The sequence below is a fragment of the Humulus lupulus genome, chromosome 8 (assembly GCF_963169125.1).
Source record: "Humulus lupulus chromosome 8, drHumLupu1.1, whole genome shotgun sequence".
Classification (NCBI taxonomy): Eukaryota; Viridiplantae; Streptophyta; class Magnoliopsida; order Rosales; family Cannabaceae; genus Humulus; species Humulus lupulus.
In genome coordinates, this window is record NC_084800.1 from 36,888,218 (window position 1) to 36,905,355 (window position 17,138).

The 17,138-nt window shown below is 33.1% G+C and overlaps 2 protein-coding genes across 4 annotated transcripts; one reads left to right on the plus strand and one right to left on the minus strand.

Annotated features, from left to right (window-relative positions):
- The first annotated feature begins 998 nt into the window (after positions 1-998).
- LOC133796816 (uncharacterized) lies at positions 999-4,150 on the plus strand. The gene is made up of 6 exons (XM_062234483.1): positions 999-1,174; positions 1,258-1,353; positions 1,841-2,175; positions 2,374-2,469; positions 3,401-3,460; positions 3,554-4,150. Exons 2-6 carry the CDS (start codon positions 1,260-1,262, stop codon positions 3,737-3,739), a joined length of 771 nt encoding a protein of 256 aa, XP_062090467.1. The 5' UTR covers positions 999-1,174; positions 1,258-1,259; the 3' UTR covers positions 3,740-4,150.
- Positions 4,151-4,339: 189 nt separating this feature from the next.
- LOC133796815 (cold-responsive protein kinase 1) lies at positions 4,340-9,793 on the minus strand. 3 transcript variants are annotated; one of them, XM_062234481.1, is made up of 8 exons: positions 9,609-9,793; positions 9,293-9,392; positions 8,112-8,260; positions 7,828-7,943; positions 7,520-7,730; positions 7,051-7,294; positions 6,527-6,677; positions 4,340-5,165 (listed from the first exon to the last, which is right to left on the minus strand). In XM_062234481.1, the coding sequence occupies exons 3-8, from the start codon at positions 8,182-8,184 to the stop codon at positions 4,740-4,742; spliced, it is 1,221 nt and encodes a 406-aa protein (XP_062090465.1). In that variant the 5' UTR covers positions 8,185-8,260; positions 9,293-9,392; positions 9,609-9,793; the 3' UTR covers positions 4,340-4,739. The 3 variants fall into 3 exon arrangements, with proteins under 3 accessions (XP_062090465.1, XP_062090463.1, XP_062090466.1); XM_062234479.1 differs by having other exon boundaries at positions 8,112-8,257; positions 9,609-9,792; XM_062234482.1 differs by lacking the exon at positions 9,293-9,392 and having other exon boundaries at positions 8,112-8,257.
- Between the last annotated feature and the right edge of the window lie 7,345 nt (positions 9,794-17,138).

The window sequence follows — 17,138 nt, forward strand, 5'->3', positions numbered from 1 at the left end:
AGGGTAGTCAATGCACGTTGGGTAAACTTTTTTTTTTCACATACTGACATTTCTGTTTTTTTGTTTGCTATAACAAAGGACGACCCCGGAAAAACCCCATCCCTGTGAGTTCTGTTCATGCTGGACGGGAAAAGTCAAATGCAAAAATGGTCCCTTCCTCCTCTTCGGACTCAGAGATATCGGACCTTGACATTTACATGAGCAGGAGTACATTCCAGAAAGTGGCTTTCAGCATGTTGTTCAATCTCCGAACGGACATTGACGAGATAAAGAAGATAAGGTTTTGCCATTGTTGCCAAGGGGCCAAAATGAAGAGTGTTGGCTTATTCAGGAAAAACTTCTTACGTGGCTAATACATATACCAATAAGCCCAATATTCATGCAAAATAAAAAGCCCATGCAAAAATTAACTACTAAATGGTAATGCAGTGTATCATTCAATAATTAATATATTTTAAAAAAATATTATTTATATTAAAAATTTGCCACCACATTATATTCATTTCTTATACAGCATAAAAAAAATATAATAGCTTCAGTTTTTGTTACGTTATTTTATTATACATTTGTCTAAGTCAATTATAATAGTTACTTAGTACTAGTCAAATAGTTACATGTCCACAATCGTAAATAAGTCTCAACCCTTGCCTATATTTACTATAAAACATTCAACTGTACTATTTATTGGACCTAAAATTACGCTTCTACCCTCACTTATTTAAACAATGCTAACTAAAAAAACACAACCGGTTATACCAAGTCAAAATACTCAAAAGTCAACATTTTAATACCAATGCATATTTGACACTTGCAAATTTCTGAGCCCCACGTAAAGGACTTAGTCTTGTGAGTGAGGGACGCCAAAATTTCACATCAGGGTATATATAAATATTTGATTTTGGTCCCTTCAGTCAAACTAGATTAAAATTGAGACCAAAAAATAAAATTGGAAGACTAAATTGAAATTACCAAAATGAGATTCGAGTTATGTTTAGGGGCTTAAAAATAAAAACTAAGGGCGAAGGGCTCCCCTCCCATCCCCTCCTTTATTCTCATTCTCCATAACCAGTCCTGGTGTCCAGCCGCACCTCCCTACGCCGGCCAAGGGACTCGCTCTCAGTCACAGTGAAAACCCTCGATTCGTCACTCTTCCACACTCCGAACTAGCTTTCCGGTACTGCTGCTCATTACTCTTTTTTGCTTTTCTTATTTAAGAAGTCTAAGATAATGTATATTTAACAATTTTGGCTTGAACAGAAATGAGAAACATAGTTCGATTAGCGGTTCGGACCTTAAATGATGTCTCATCGCCTCGATTTCTTGTGAGAACTCTCTCTTCAAATGCAATAGTTGGTATGTGTTCTTTCTCCCATTTTTTTAATCTTTTGTTTAATAATATTCAAATTCTATACTGTACTGTGTACTATGTATGTATAGCTTCAAAATTTTCTTAAAGGGTCGTTATTTAACTTGAATTTGCAATAAATTCAATGGTTTGTTGTTGGGCTGGGGATTCCTTTGCACCCGCATGGTTCTATAGTTCGTTCTCATGAGGTTTAAGATTTGATTCCTCTTGCGGACCTAACTACAAATATGCTAGAGTTTATTGCCTCACTAAGATCTATATATAGATTATAGGTTAATTACCAATTGATAATTTGATCTTAGTGTGATTTTCTAGAGTTTATGATGTTACTGATGGTTCAAACGTGGTATACTCTTCTAGAGTAACCTTGGCATGAGACTTCTTCTCTCCCTTTTCGCAAGGGAATCAGTGTTTGTGTGTGGGTGTATAAACAAGTGCTTAGTCTCATTATCTTGGTTGTGGTGACTTCCACAGGTGGGAGAGTGGGCGATAAAGAAAGTGGTAACTCGTTTGAACCTTCTTCCGATTTTGAGCAGAGGATTTTTAGTTCAAAAACAAATTCTTTTTTCAAAAGTCTCGATAGCATTGGGAAGGGTCGTGATAGCTTTGGCTCAAATATGAATGCTGAGAGTAATTACGGTATAATGGATGGATTAGATGAAAGTTTTGACACTTTACAGGATGGAATGGATGGGAAGCTACAGAAAGCAGCCACATATTTTGAATTTGATGCTGAAGAAATATTGCAAGACGAGTATGCTTTCAGGCCAGATGTGAATTTCAGGAGGGGGATGACTTATGATGTTAAGGTAAATCTGATGTAGGAGATTAATCAATATTTCCTGATGGCGCCAAACTATTGTTTTTTGAAGTTTTTTTTTTCTTTCCAAAATCACTAAATACTGAAATTGACATATTTGCCTGTCAATTATTGTAACACAGTTCTTGTAGGATCTCAATTATCCTCAGTGTGATGTCTTCTCTAAGCAGTATGGCTTTTAATGCAGGATCTCGATTTAACTAAGCCAGGAGTTCGTAAACCTCCCCAGAGGGCTGAGTTTAAAGTAACGACAGCAGAAGTATTAAAAAAAGCTGATTTTAGGGTAAGTATATCTTGATTTAGTTTTGCATGTCACTCTTTGTTATTGTAAAATCTACACAACTACTACATGTCATAAAAAAAAGCCTTCTGTGAATGCCTTCTATAAGTGAGGTTATGGTCATATAATTTGTAGGTCAGATCTAAAAGGCTTCTTATGTGTGAATTGCTTTATTCTTCTGTGCTTTATTTCTCCCCGGTGCTTCCATTTGAGTCCTTCAATATTTAAAAGTTTTTTAGATAGAGAATTTAAACCATTTTTAGAATAAGAGGTAGCTCATCCTGATCAAGGTAATGCTAGACATCATATTGTCTTTACCATTGATGATAACAATGCTTGATTTGTGTTGGGGGGAGCGGTGCATCGGTGGTCTGTGTACTTGATTGTTGTTTTTTCTAAAGATGATAGAGTGGCAAAGAACTCAATTGACTCTTGCTCTCTGTTGGATTTTGCTGTAAATCAGTGGTCATGATAGAGAGGCAAACAATGCAGGAAATGTATTTTGTTTAAAATTTAGTATTTATTGTTGTAGATTCATTCTACTTACAATTCCTTGAATTTTTGAGTTATGAAGATGGGACTGGGCATTGAACAACTCAATTAACATCCTAGTTTCCTAAGGTTAGAAATGTGAACGAACTTTCACATGACCTATAGCACTATCTTTTATAAAAAGCTATGGCTGGGTTATTCTAATTCAATGGATGTTATCTTGTATTGGCAGTCATGTTCTAAATGTTGTTTTAGCCTTTTTAATTAATATGGTTCTTTTCAAATGCTGCTGAGTGATCATTTCCATTGGACTTCAATTGATAATACTAACTTAACTTCCTGCTCCTTTTAAATACTAATTATAGTTGTTCACATCGCTTTTGTTGTAGAGATTCTATATTATATGATGTTGTTTTGACAATGAATGTATTTGCTTGGACAGAATGTACGATTTCTTGCAAACTTCTTAACAGAGGCTGGAATTATCATCAAAAGGAGCCAGGTGAAATTGAATTACTCTTCAGTTAATTAAATTTGATGAACTTGTGTATAATGTGAATATTCCTCAATCTTCTTTTTTTCGTCATTTTTGCAGACTGGCATCAGTGCCAAGGCCCAGAGGAAGGTCGCTAGGGAAATCAAAACAGCCAGAGCCTTTGGTCTAATGCCTTTCACAACAATGGGAACGAAACAATTTGTTTTTGGAAAAACTATGGAGGGTCTTGATGAAGACTATGAATATGAAAATTTTGATGGCAATGTAATTGCTGATGCAGAATAAACAAAAGGCGCCCTATAAATGCCTAAAGCTGCTTTTCTAAGGGTTGGAAATGTACCATACCTTCTCCATATATTTGCCCTAATGTGTGAAGGTAAAAGAAAACTGAAACTGGGAAGTGGAACCATGAAGATCTCCATTACCTTCGGAAGCAGTTCTCCTTTTCTGAAACCACTATGGACGTTTTGAGCTTGGTTTGTGAATTATCAGCCTTACACATGAGGCAAGGGCACTTTTGCTAGTTTATTTTGTTTTATTTACCTCAGTATAGTTGTACTAGTTTAAAATAATGGCAAACCGGAACTCCGTGTGTAAGGGAGGCTTTTTGTTCAAATAATTTTAGCAATGACCCTGTAAGAAACTTTAACAAATTTGATACTTATGGCAATGGCATTCCACTCAAGTTGGGGACAACGTAGGTATTACTGAGATAATAACTAGCATCCCTAATGAATTACACTACACTGGGTCTAAACATGAGGATTACGTGCTGATAAACCTCCCTAGTTTCCCCCCATCTACCAAACATTGAGAGAATCATAGCTCTCTTTATCCCTTACAATCTCTTTCCATTCTTTTGTCTACAAAATTTGGGTCCCAACATGGCCATTAAACGTCTGCTTTTTTTTAACCTTTCTTTATTAACACTACCAATATTACAACTCTTGTCCCCTCAATAAAAGAAAATAAAAAAATTACAACTCTTGGATCTTAGAGAACAATACGTAGCTCCAAGCACGCGTAACAAAACAAAAAAAAACCTTACTAGTTTCTCCAACTTACCCAAGACAGGGCCATTTACATCTACAAGCATACCTTATTTTCAATTCTAAGCGCATACTGGGCGACGTGTTGACCACCACACACCTTTCTAAGACTTATCAAGGCTGGTCCATTTACAAGAATACCTTTTGGCATAATTCTAACCAATGAAAAAAAAAGTACAGTCGTTCAATATACACACGAGGACGAATGCCCACGAACAAAAATGCAATGCAATGAATCAAACAGAAAACTCTCTTGTGACAATGCTCTGGTCATATGGTGAGGTGAAGGTTGACATAGTAGCAGCAGCTGAGTCTGAAAACATAGTTGAACCGTCTAGTTTCTCTAAGGTAGAGGGTAGATTGTAAGAAGACGTCGTATCACTGCCACTGGAGTGGGGCTTGGAAGTTTTCTGAGGGCCTTTCACTTTGAGGTCCATGAAATCTGTAATCAAACCAGGCTTTGTAATCCTACTGTCATAAACTTCTATCTCACCGGTCAGCATCTTAACCACGGTTGACATAGATGGCCTCAGCTTAGGAGCATCTTGCGTACAAAGAAGACCTATTTTAAGAAATCTACAAGCCTCCTCGGCATCAAAATCCCCGTTCATTGCTGTATCTACCAGTCCAATCAACTCTTTGCGTTCGTAGAAGTGCCATGTCTACAACACAAACCGAAAGAGTTCTGTGTCAGTATAGATTATTAAACGAAGAATCCAATATAATGATATTACAGAACATGAACGAGAAATTATGCAACAATATAAAATGGTTGTTTGCATTCATGTATTGCTTTATTGTTTCTTCCTAATTTTGTGATATGTTATATGGTAGAGATGGCTACGAAAAACAAAGCCACTTTAGCTTTAACAAATGAAACAAACTAAGTTATTATTTCAGAAAATATGTAGCTATGTATTCCTAAAACTTGCACTATGTTTGGTAGGAAGGATGGGAAGATGGAGGGATGGATTAATTAAGGATGGAGAAGAAAATGGAAAGAGAGGAGAGTGATAATCTTTAGAGTTGTTTGGTATAATAGGAAAAAAGGAAAGGAGTATAAAAATTTACAATTTAAAATAAATAACAATATTAAAAAAATTTGTCATTTTAATTATTTTTTTATTTTTTTGTTCTATAGTCCACCCATATACAGAAGGATTGATTTTTGTGGGCCCAGGAAATTTGCAATCCTTAGCTATTTTTATCCCTTGATTCCCTTTCTTCTCACCAAACAAAATAACACCCTTCCACACCTCTTAATCCATCCCTCCTCTAATCTACCATACCAAACAAAGGGTTAGCGAACCCGAGTTTGAAAACATAGTCTTCATCAAACCTTCAAATCTAACTTGCAAGTATTTACCGGGCAGGTGGCTCTAGGAATCAAATGTCAATGTGGAGCCAGCCAGAAATCTGACCACTCAAACACACTCAAGTGTTCCACTTAATATCGACACTTAGAATACATTTTAAAAATTTGGCAAGTAAAACTCTCATTAAAATCCTTTCTACAAATGCCTAAATAAACAATGAAAAGAAGTTAGAATTTTTAACTGAGCAGGCTCGTTCCTCGAGGAAACTATTTCAGTGCTTTTATAAAAAATTAACCCTTCGCAATAATTCTCAACACTTGAATAAATATATGATTTCATGCACTTCAAGGGAAAGAATAGTTCGGACTAATGATGTACTTGACTACAGGCCACAGTCTATGCATGTGCATCAACTGCACCTTAAAGAACATTACATAGTCTTCTAATAAAGATTCATACTAAATTCTGCTTAAAGAACCAGTCGTTCCAAAATCCCTATTTTCTTTTCAAAATCTATATCATACTGACTATATATGTCAACACTTTGAAAATGAAAAACTACGGTTCTTAACATTTTGAAACAAACTCAGCCAATGAAGTTGAAAACAAAATCTCAAGTAAGGAAAAAAAAACAAGTCACCACTTCGATCATAAACACGGATTCAAATACAACATAAAAATCTGATTCAAACACAAGAAACGCTTACCCTTTCAAGAAGATATTGTTCTTCAGCTGGGAGTCGAGTATTTGTGTTGCATCTTCCACTTACTATTTCGACCAGGAGCACCCCAAAACTATAAATATCTGCTTTCCTTGTTAGTTGCCCTCTTATCGCATATTCTGGTGCCAAATAGCCTCTATAACAGCAAAAAGCACATATAAATACAAGATAGTGAACATTCCAAAATGAGAAAACAGTTTCTTGGAGGACAGAGATGCTAGTACAGACAAGTCATGAACTCTCATCAGTTACATGATAAATATGATAGCAAACAGCTCAATTTTAAAGGAAGAATGTATAGTTGATTTTAAGCATTGCACTACACGAAGACCTTAGTTATGTGGCCCACGCATGGCAACAGAAAGACTAATGTACATTGTGTTGTTAATGTTCATGACAATCTCTTTCAAGCATCAATTTTGTTACTTAGTTCTGTTATCTGAAACAAAAGATAGGTAGAAAAATAATAACAGGAAGTTGAAAAGGAAAACATCTATCTTAAAACTTACATTGTTCCTGCAACACGTGTGCTAACATGAGTCATATTTGACGGGATAAGTTTTGCTAGACCAAAATCAGAAATTTTTGGTGTCAGGTCTCGGTCCAGCAGAATATTGCTGGCTTTGATGTCTCTGTGAACAATATAAGGCTGTACTTCCTCGTGAAGGAATGCAAGGCCACATGCAACCCCTACACAAATTTTATACCTTGTTTGCCAACTAAACTGCATACAACTATTAGCGTGCCCTCCACCTGAAATGAAATGACCTAAGAGCATTCAATTTCCATTTGGTTATATATTATGGGCAATGCACAGCTCTTGACAGAGAAAATACATACAAAGTACATTCCTAAAATGAAAATCAATACGTTAATGCATCACTGCCTACAGACATCTTTATATATATACACATAATCATAATGCATGTAACAACTCACAATTATATATTTCTTGCGAGAATAGATTTATAAAATTACCAAGGAGAGTTTGGGCCAGACTATTATTCTCGAGGTAGTTGTAGACCAAAATTCTGTGATTTCCTTCAACACAGCAGCCATAGAGCTTAACTAAATTTTCATGCTCTATCTTTGAGATAACTTCAATCTCTGTCAAAAATTCTTTTACTCCTTGCCTTGATTCAGCTGAAAGAACTTTTATAGCAGCAAGCTTCCCATCTTTAAGCCGTCCCTGAACATCAATGGTAATACATCAAGAATGCCTCATTTAAAAGATGGGAGATTCATTCAGAGCACCATGTGAAATAGTAAATCAGTAGTCACCTTACCTTATACACAGAACCAAAACCACCTTCTCCAATTTTATTGAGTTGACTAAAATCCTCGGTTGCAATTTTTAATTCTCTATAGCAGTAAAGTTTCACATCATGAATTCCAGAAATTTCTGTTAACGGGTATAAAGAAACTGTTAGGAAACTTTAGTGTTGATAAATCTTGTGATATTCTATACAAAGTATCTTATTTCATGCATCAGACCTTATTAAGATACATAAAGTAACAACAGAAAAAAATTAATTGCTATATTTTTCATTCATAAGAAAATGCAGCTTACCATCTTCAACATTAAAACCATATTTTCTTGTATTGTGCCCCTTCCTACTGAATAAGAAAGATATACAAGTCATAACTGCCCAATGAAGTCCCCGCTCTTCTTGACTCAAGAATCAGCGAAGTCTTCAGAAGAACCACTTTAAAGACCTGCTAGAAACAAAACCATTGTAAATGTACATCTTAGTCCAGAGCATTATCCGATGTAATTTCAGCAGAAAATGATACGAGACTCATTTGAATTACAAATTGTACATTTCTAGAAAAATCTAAATAATTTTGAAACAAGACCGTGACAACCATCAAACGATCCCACTTATAGAATAAGAATATATTTCTAGCCATATAATTTATACAAGACAAGATAAGAATTTGGGGAAAACAAAAGAAGCTGAGGAAGAGAAAGAAAAAGAAGCAATGCAACACCAGTTTAGGGTTGGGGGGAGGGCCTAAACAAAATGGAAGTGAAACAAATATTATTGCTACTCAAAGTCTGATGCCAAATACAGAATTTACATACCAATCTATCTAAACTAAAACTAAAAAGATGGTAAGATTAAACAGACCAATTCGGCTCAAATATAATCTCATTAGTTCTCCAAATTATTCCTAAAGAACAAAGAAACAGCTTCAAATGTAGCATTCATATGGAGGAAAAAAAATAGTGCCAACAGAAGGCTGGCTGTATGTGTTGAAGTAGCAATGTGAACTGGAATTTTTAATGTCACTTCTTGATAAGAAGGAAGATGAAAAGTATGCAAGTTTTAATTCAACTTGACCCTATCATGGAAGAGTAAAAAACAGAAACTATACACTAGACAAGAATCAAATGGGAACACACAAAAAAAATTCAAAATTGTAATAGTGAAGAAATGACAGATCAGGAGGCAATCCATCTCCTTCTTACTTTGAGAATATGAAACATAGTTTGTTTAGCAGGGCCACAACATATGACCATATCACTAAAGTTTAAGAAAACCCAGATAACAACTCCACCAACCTAATTTTAGAAACAATAAAAGAGATAATTTTCGTTTTAACATCCACAACATATGACCATATCACTAATTGACATTTGATTATTCCAATACGCTTAACAAAAAATTCATCCAAAATAACCCCAAACACACGTAATCAAAACCCCAGAAACAAGCTAAAACAAACAAACCCAGATGAGAAAATCACCTCAGAAGCTGAGAAAATCCAGAAAGGAAGAGTCCCTTTGAGGTTGAAGAGAGAAACCAAAGAGATTGAGCAGTTATTGAACGGCGGCTTGATATGGGAACTGGGTTTGTGATTGTCAGTGAAAATAATATAAAAAAAGAGAGAGAAAATATGGGTCTTTAAAAGAATAAATATATAGCATTTATATGAGGAACCAAATTTAATTTAAGCAACGCGTATGTGCGTATGTATATGTGTATACTTGTGTATATAACTCGGTTTGAATAATTCAGATATAGTATGGATGGAGATGGAGTTTACTGTCGTTTCTCCGTACCTGAACTTGACTGACACAAAGAGATAGAGAGAGAACGTGTAATTGACGAAGTTCGAGTCTGAGCCCTGGTGAGGATTTAAACTTTGGTGTCGTAGTTCATGAAAATTCCTCCACTGCTTCTCCCTCGCTTTCTTCTTCGCTTCCACTGGTCAACCTTGCCTCTATCTCTCTATCTCTACATTTTTTATATATATTTCCAATTTTGCGCCTTTAATAGACCGATTAACATCCTATATTGACATTTTTCCGCTTTTTAATTTTTTTTGTTCACACTTAATTATTATTTTCTTCTTTGTTTTTTTAAGAAACATTCATATTTGACTGTTTTGCCATAATAAATTACAATAACGCCATGAAATACAATATTAACCAAAAATTAAATAAATGGTGCAACCAAAATCATTATATTATCAAATTATTGTCAGTTAGTTAGTTGAGTTTTTTTTTTTTAAGGAAGTCAGTTGAGTTATTTAATTAGTACTATTATATGGTAGGTATTGTTGCCTCGTGCTTAAAGAAATTGGATCAACTTGAACTGAGATAAATAAATAAAATGCCGAAATGGACTAAAGAGACCAAAATAGATATGGGTGTAGTTTAAAATAGTTTTACATAAATCCCAAATAATCATAAAACTATTATTATTTATTTTTTATTTTTGGACAACAGACTAATACTATTTGAAAGGACCAATATTATTGAAATAATAAATCAAAGTTTTGATGAGTTATAACAATGCTCTCAGCTATTGTAACTCGTATTATGTTAATTTCCTAAACAAAATAACATTTTTTTTTTAATGGAAACATTTTATTATAAAAAAAATATGAAAAATCAAAGTCATTTTATTATTAATAAAGTGTGACGAAAAATCTCTACAAACAAAAGTCTCCAATCAATCTCATCCTACTAAACACATAGGAAGTATCTATGGACAACCCACGAGTCACCTCATTACATGAATAACAACGAGAATGATTAGAGGGAGAATAATAATAAATAATTCAAATAAACATTTATTAAACCATTCGTGTATTTTAACTTATATAGTTTCAAAATAAAAATGAAATTATTAGAGATTGGACAGAAGTAGGATTACATTAAAAATTATTTGATTTTTTCAAAATTTAAGGGGAATTTAATTATTTTTTAATTTTCTTATCCAAGATAATAGTATATTTTAATTTTTTTAATAAAATTTAAGAAAAGCTTAAAACTCTCTTGAAACCTTTGATAAAATAAAAAAAATAAAAACTCTTGAAACCTATGTGGCTCCAACACTTCATCAAAACAAAAAGGAGTTTCGTTTATATTTGATTATAATAACTATTACATTTTCTTTAAGGAAAGTAACTACTAATTATTGTTTTAGGTGAAAGTATATTAATTAGTATATCGAATAATAATGGATATAAATGATTATTTTTTCTGAAATGTTCCTACTCGTCTCTTTAGTTTGAATAATACGGTAGTATCACTATCCCAAATAGAACACATATTTTTTTTTGTCAGGAAACAAATAGAACAAAAATTTAATTTTAGTGGACCATGTAGAAGTGAACTTCCAAATCAAATATTAAATATAAACGTGGAATGCAGATGTAAGTAGAGCCAAACATGAAGGCCAAATGATAAAATAAAACCAAAATTTTGGTTAAAAAAAATTACATGTAAATTTTGTATTTTTTAAAAAATTTGGGACTAAGGTCTAGTTTTATTGTGTCTGAGTTCATTTACATTCATTTATGTTTATATCACAAGCTTGTGATTATATAATTATTAATTATTATAAGTCTAAATACATGATCAAACTCAACACAAATCGGGTTATTTGAATCTCAACACATATATTGTTTTTATTCAAGCATCGGATGCCTCTAGTTGTGGAACTGTTGTTCGTGACTCTCAGGGTCCAATAGTAGTTTTCTGTATTACTAATTTAGGAAAGGTTGAATCAGCTTTACATACTAACTTATTGGCGTTGAGAGGAGCGAAACTAGCTTTGATATCAAAGCTTCAGTTATCATCAATTATTGAGAGTGATTCCCTGGTTGCCATCACTGCCATCAATTCTCTTGCTATTGGTGGGAGGGTTGGGGAACTTGTTGAAGACATTACTTCCTTGCTCCCATTAGTTGGAAGTGGTAAACGCTGTCATGTTTCTAGACATGGAAATATGGCTGCCTATACTCTAACAAAAAATGGGTTGGGTTCTCTTTGTCATATTAGGAGGTAATGGGATTGTTGTCCAATTGTGTTCGAAATGTTATATCACCTTCGAGAAATTTAAAAAAAAAATACTTGACCAAACTTAATTAACATGAAATCTTAATTTAAGTACATAGCACAAAATTAAAGAGAATGATTAGGTTTTTTTTTTTTACATGAAGTAAAACCTAATTTATTGATTTATTAAATGAAGAAGTTTTGTAACGTGAGATGAGAAGTGATAACCAATTAATTTTTTTTTTAAATAATGGTATTTGTTAGAAAAAATATAGTAATGTTCAAAAAGATATACTGTTTTTTATATACATACATGGCCACTTGGGGGCAAGTGGACTAGAGCTCCCACCACAAAATAAAAAACATATATAAACTATATGAATAAGTCAAACCTGCGGCTCTACTCTCCATAGTCCATAGTCGCACTCAAAAGAATAGCCCAAGCCAACTGCTCTACTTGTAATTGTATGGTAAATTTTAAGATTTTTTCGTTTGTTTGTAAATAAGGTGATTTGTTTTCAATCAATTATATTTAAGGCTCAAATTAACTAGTCCCCCTAAAAGAAAAAGCTCAGATTTGTATGGCAATAATAGTTTTACTCAATGATTAATATGATTAAGATACTGACTCTTTAATTTAATTTATTACAAAATTATTATTGTTGTCTTTTTTGATAAAAATTTAAACTTTTCAAAATTTTATTTCCTTGTCTCTACTTAAAACACTCAATTTTATTTTTTGTTGACTTTTAAACTCCCACTAATCAATTTATATATTTTAAAAATGTATCATTTCAATAACTCATTCTTATTGAAGAACATGTACAACTGGAATGAGTTTACTTCAATATCAATTTTGTCACAATATAATACACAGTTTACAATTCAGCATAGTATGATTTTTCTTTTCTTTCTTACTAATATGTAAACGTGTCGTTGATACTAATTATGTACGATAAGTATACGATAATATACCTCTTTAAATGTAAGAATAAAATATAATTGATAAATGACGATAATTAAAAACCTTGAAGTAAATCTAAGATAAATATTCCTTTAAGAAAAAATCTAAAATGAATATTTATTAATATATATATATTATAATTTATTTTGAACTTTTAATATATATGTGTATATTTCATGAGCTGGCTACTCTTCCAATGAAAAAGTTGCAACATACATTCCAATTTTCCACTTTAACTAGTTGAAAAAACTGATAGTTTTTTTGTGGGTGTTTGACAGTAGAATATATGATAATTGATAAGAAAAAGTACAAATAAAATATTTAATTCGACATTTCCAAAACATTGAGGGAGTTTTGTAAAAATAATAATAAAAAAAACTACTAGATTATTATTTTATGATATGTATTTTTTATGTTGGTGATATAATAATATTTTTAATTAATGCCTATAAGACATATTTCACATTTAAACCATGATGTGAAAGAAGTTTCTAAACCCGTTGATGAGGTAAGAACAATTTAATCTCAATTTGAAAATGAACAAAGTTAAAAATAAACAAATAGAAGGGAGGCATGTTTTGGCTAAAAGTCAAAAAGTCAATTCCAATATTCCTCTTATTATTTCAAAAGGTGAACACATGCCGTTTAATTGTCAAATTAGGTGACCAATTGTGTTCATTATCAACAAGATCATTAGAGATAAACTTCTCCAACTACTTACCATCTATTATCTTTAAATATAAAATAAATATATACTTATATAATTTGTTAAGAGTGTGATTAATTGTATAATATTATATTAAATCATATTGTACAATATATTTTTATATAATATTGTTGGATCCGCCCCCATTTGTTATGGGTCTTGACCAAAACTAAGGGAATAAACCCAAAAAGAAACAAAAGAAAATAGCAGCACGTGGTTGCTTTGATTTAAAAAGAAAATAAAAAAATCTGGTTTTTGTGAGAACAAGCCATCAAACAGAGAAGAAAATAGAGGGAAAGATGAGAGAAAAGCTAGAGAGAGAAAGTGGAGTTTTGGCACTTTCACTTGAAGATTGAATGGTTGATTCTCATTTATTTTAGCTCAATTTTTGGATGGTGAATCTTTGCAAAATGCTCTACAAATCTACCCCTTACAATTTGCTGTTTGTCCTCTCTAAGGTGCTCTTCCACTATGCCTATTTGGAGAGACTCAACTTTTTATTTGGTATATCCATTTTTATAAATAATGAATATTTGTATTGTTGATCCAAAATTGTAATTTTAATGTTGTTGTGAGCCTCTAGTCATACTAGAAAAGCACATTGTATTCCTATTATTGAACTTTGGTGATAGTGGATGATTTAAGCGGATTACGGTCCTCGTAGTTTTTTCTCACATTGAGTTTACACGTAAAAATATTGGTGTCTCAATTTTATGGTTGCTTATGATTTCTATTGCTTGTGGTGCTTTGGTTAATATATTGATATTAATATTAGAGATAATTATATTGCATCAATGGAAAATAGTAAGATTTTTACAGCTCTAAGTAAAATAATACAAAGATAAGATGATTGATTAAATAAGATTACAACTCAATAACAAAAATACAAATAAATGTAAAAACATGTAGACAAAAAGAATAATAGAAAATACAGCTGTAGACAATAAGTACAAATAAACTAAAAGTAGTGAAAGAAAGATATAGAAGAGATTACAATTCCAAAGCAAAATATACAAGAAAATATGTAAATAGAAAAATAAATAGAAGATGATAAAAAACAATAGTAGAAAAGATGATAAAAAACAATAGTAGAAAAGAAATAACAAGAACAATAAACAAAACACTATTACACACACAACCAACAAGAAGAGCATTGGGGATCATCAACTCGAACAAGGTTTACAACATTTGTCCAAACGCGTATTTCCCCCTATCTCAAACACTAAGGGGTATTTGGTATGGGGTAAAGTAAATGTGTGAATGAGAATCTAAATCCCTTCCTATGTTTGGTTCAAATTTTATAGGGATGAAGTTAATAATTTGTGTGGGTCCCACGTGTATTTTAAGGGTAAAGTGAATCATTTTGTACACAAGAGTTCAATATTGCCTCCATCCTAAGTCCCTCTACATTTTTCAAGACAACTCAACTACTCAAAACAAACACCTCATAAGGGATTCTTACAATATGAAAATAACTCTATGAAATAAACAAGTATCAAGGTGATTTTCTAGCCAAGTGTTTTAGTAGATAGAAAATAGTGTGTCTTACAAGTGAGCAATAAACTCCTATTTATAGAGTTTCGAAACACACTTTGAATTTCAAATTCCACTAACCACCATAGTTGTTACCAATGTTTAATTAGATGTTTATAAAATAAAAAATGAGTTTTGGGAGTTACATGGGTTGTTAGAACTATTCAAAGTGGAAAAATTAAATTGATTTGGCTGCCAGCATTTCTGGCCGCGGCCAAAGCTATTCCTAGTCGCGACCGTGATTTTCTGTCCACCAGAGCGCGCCCAGGAACACTTGTGGCCGCGGCCACAACCAAATTTCAGCACAACTCTTTTATGCAATTTTCCAAACGATTCTATACTCTTCCCACATGACTTTGTAACCTCCAAACACATTATGAGGTTTAAAATCATGTCTCCAACAACCATATCACTTTGACAAATTCAAATCAAAATATGTAACATCAAATTTACACATTATTGGTTAATATTTGTCTGTTACAAACTTGTAAAAAAAATTGAAATACCAAATATGTTACATTTTTTAATATTCACATATAACATATATTGTAATTCCTTTTTATATGTTACAATATGTGACTCTCATTGTCACATTATTTCATCTAAATATCATATTATATAAATAATATAACAATTGTTAGTTGCGGTGTTTGATAAGTAATCTCATTTTTGACATACAAAGAATAAAAAGATTGTGATTATTACAATAAGTTTTTCTAACAAATATTATATTTGGTATTGATTTTTATTAAAATATTATGTATATATGTGTTGACGCCGCTTTTCGTCAACAGATAAAAGAAGAGAGCACGCAAATAATTAAAGACAATGGCTAAAACAAACAAACGAATCAGACACGCGGTTTTTACGTGGTTCAGCAATTAAATCTGCCTAGTCCACGAGTCTCTGTTATTAATCTCAAGATTATCTCTGAACAATCCTTTAGCATGAATTCTCCAGAGTTTTCTCTCAAGAATCAGAAATTCGATCATTTACAATGGTGCATGCCTTCTCTATTTATAGAGAAGGATGCAGAATACTATCCCACATATTTTGGGTAGTTACTCTTTTGTGAATAAAATAAATGGCTTTAAATGCCTATAATCAGATGTAAAAGGAAACGTCCCTGAAGACCAGGAAACGCATAACTAACCAAATAATATCCCACGATTCTTGGGGATTTACATTAATAAATGAGGATCATATCCCATATCTACAACACTTGTAGATATTCAAGGTAGTCATTGCATATCTCCAAGGCTTCACGTCATTGTGCGAGCCGCTGACACTTCCCGAGCTTACACTTCTTTCGAGATGGCATATCGAGCTCGAGATCCCTGCTCCGAAGTTGCTTCTGAAGATGAGGGGCTCACAGAGCTATCCTTCGAGATCGAGATCATTTCGAGGTCACCATACTCGAGATCTGTACCATACTTTGCAGGCTCCGATTTACAATCGGGAACATGCCCACGATCGTTCGTCTGACAGCTTTTCGGCGCTATCTCATCATCGACTCCCCTCCATTCGATCTGATGAGGATTTCAATCAACGTTCCTGATTAATTCAGTTTTCCCACCTATTTATGCAAGACTCCCTCTTCGTCTTCTTCACATTTTCTCATCACAGACCAGAAAAAAGAAACACTCCCTAAACCTCTTACCACAGTTCATGCTCATTGCATGTTTTCCAGGCCGAAGAAACAAAAGAATCCTGGTTTGTACGACTCAGTGAGTTCTTTCCTGCAACCTCTTCTCCACTCGACGATTTCGCTGCACTCCCCATTACTGTGTAAGTACGCCATTTTTGTTGTTCCTTTTATATTGTGCTGGCTGTGTATGCTAGTTTACGTTATTAGCATGATGCGATAGGAGGGTTTGAACCGCTAGGTTTTTAGGCTTTCTGGATTTTCACTCTGGAAGTTCGTCTCTGGTTTATATTCAGATTCAATCGTTTGAATGTGGTTTCAACTTTCTGGGTTTTGAAGATTTTAGGCTATGATTCTTGTACACCAAGTTTTCGGGTAAAAACCCTTATTCTTGACAATTACACGAAACCCGAAAAAGCCCTTTCCTGGCTAACCGCCACCTTTCTTTCCCTTGAA

Excerpts from the sequence above, each read along its gene's own strand:
- LOC133796815 (XM_062234482.1), bottom strand. The coding sequence starts at position 8,184 with ATGACTTGTATATCTTTCTTATTCAGTAGGAAGGGGCACAATACAAGA. Across the intron at positions 7,944-8,111 it reads TGGTTTTAATGTTGAAGATG|AAATTTCTGGAATTCATGAT; the intron begins GTAAGCTGCATT and ends ACCCGTTAACAG. Across the intron at positions 6,678-7,050 it reads ACACGTGTTGCAGGAACAAT|AGGCTATTTGGCACCAGAAT; the intron begins GTAAGTTTTAAG and ends TTGCTGTTATAG.
- LOC133796816 (XM_062234483.1), top strand. The coding sequence starts at position 1,260 with ATGAGAAACATAGTTCGATTAGCGGTTCGGACCTTAAATGATGTCTCA. Across the intron at positions 2,470-3,400 it reads TAAAAAAAGCTGATTTTAGG|AATGTACGATTTCTTGCAAA; the intron begins GTAAGTATATCT and ends TTGCTTGGACAG. Across the intron at positions 3,461-3,553 it reads TTATCATCAAAAGGAGCCAG|ACTGGCATCAGTGCCAAGGC; the intron begins GTGAAATTGAAT and ends TCATTTTTGCAG.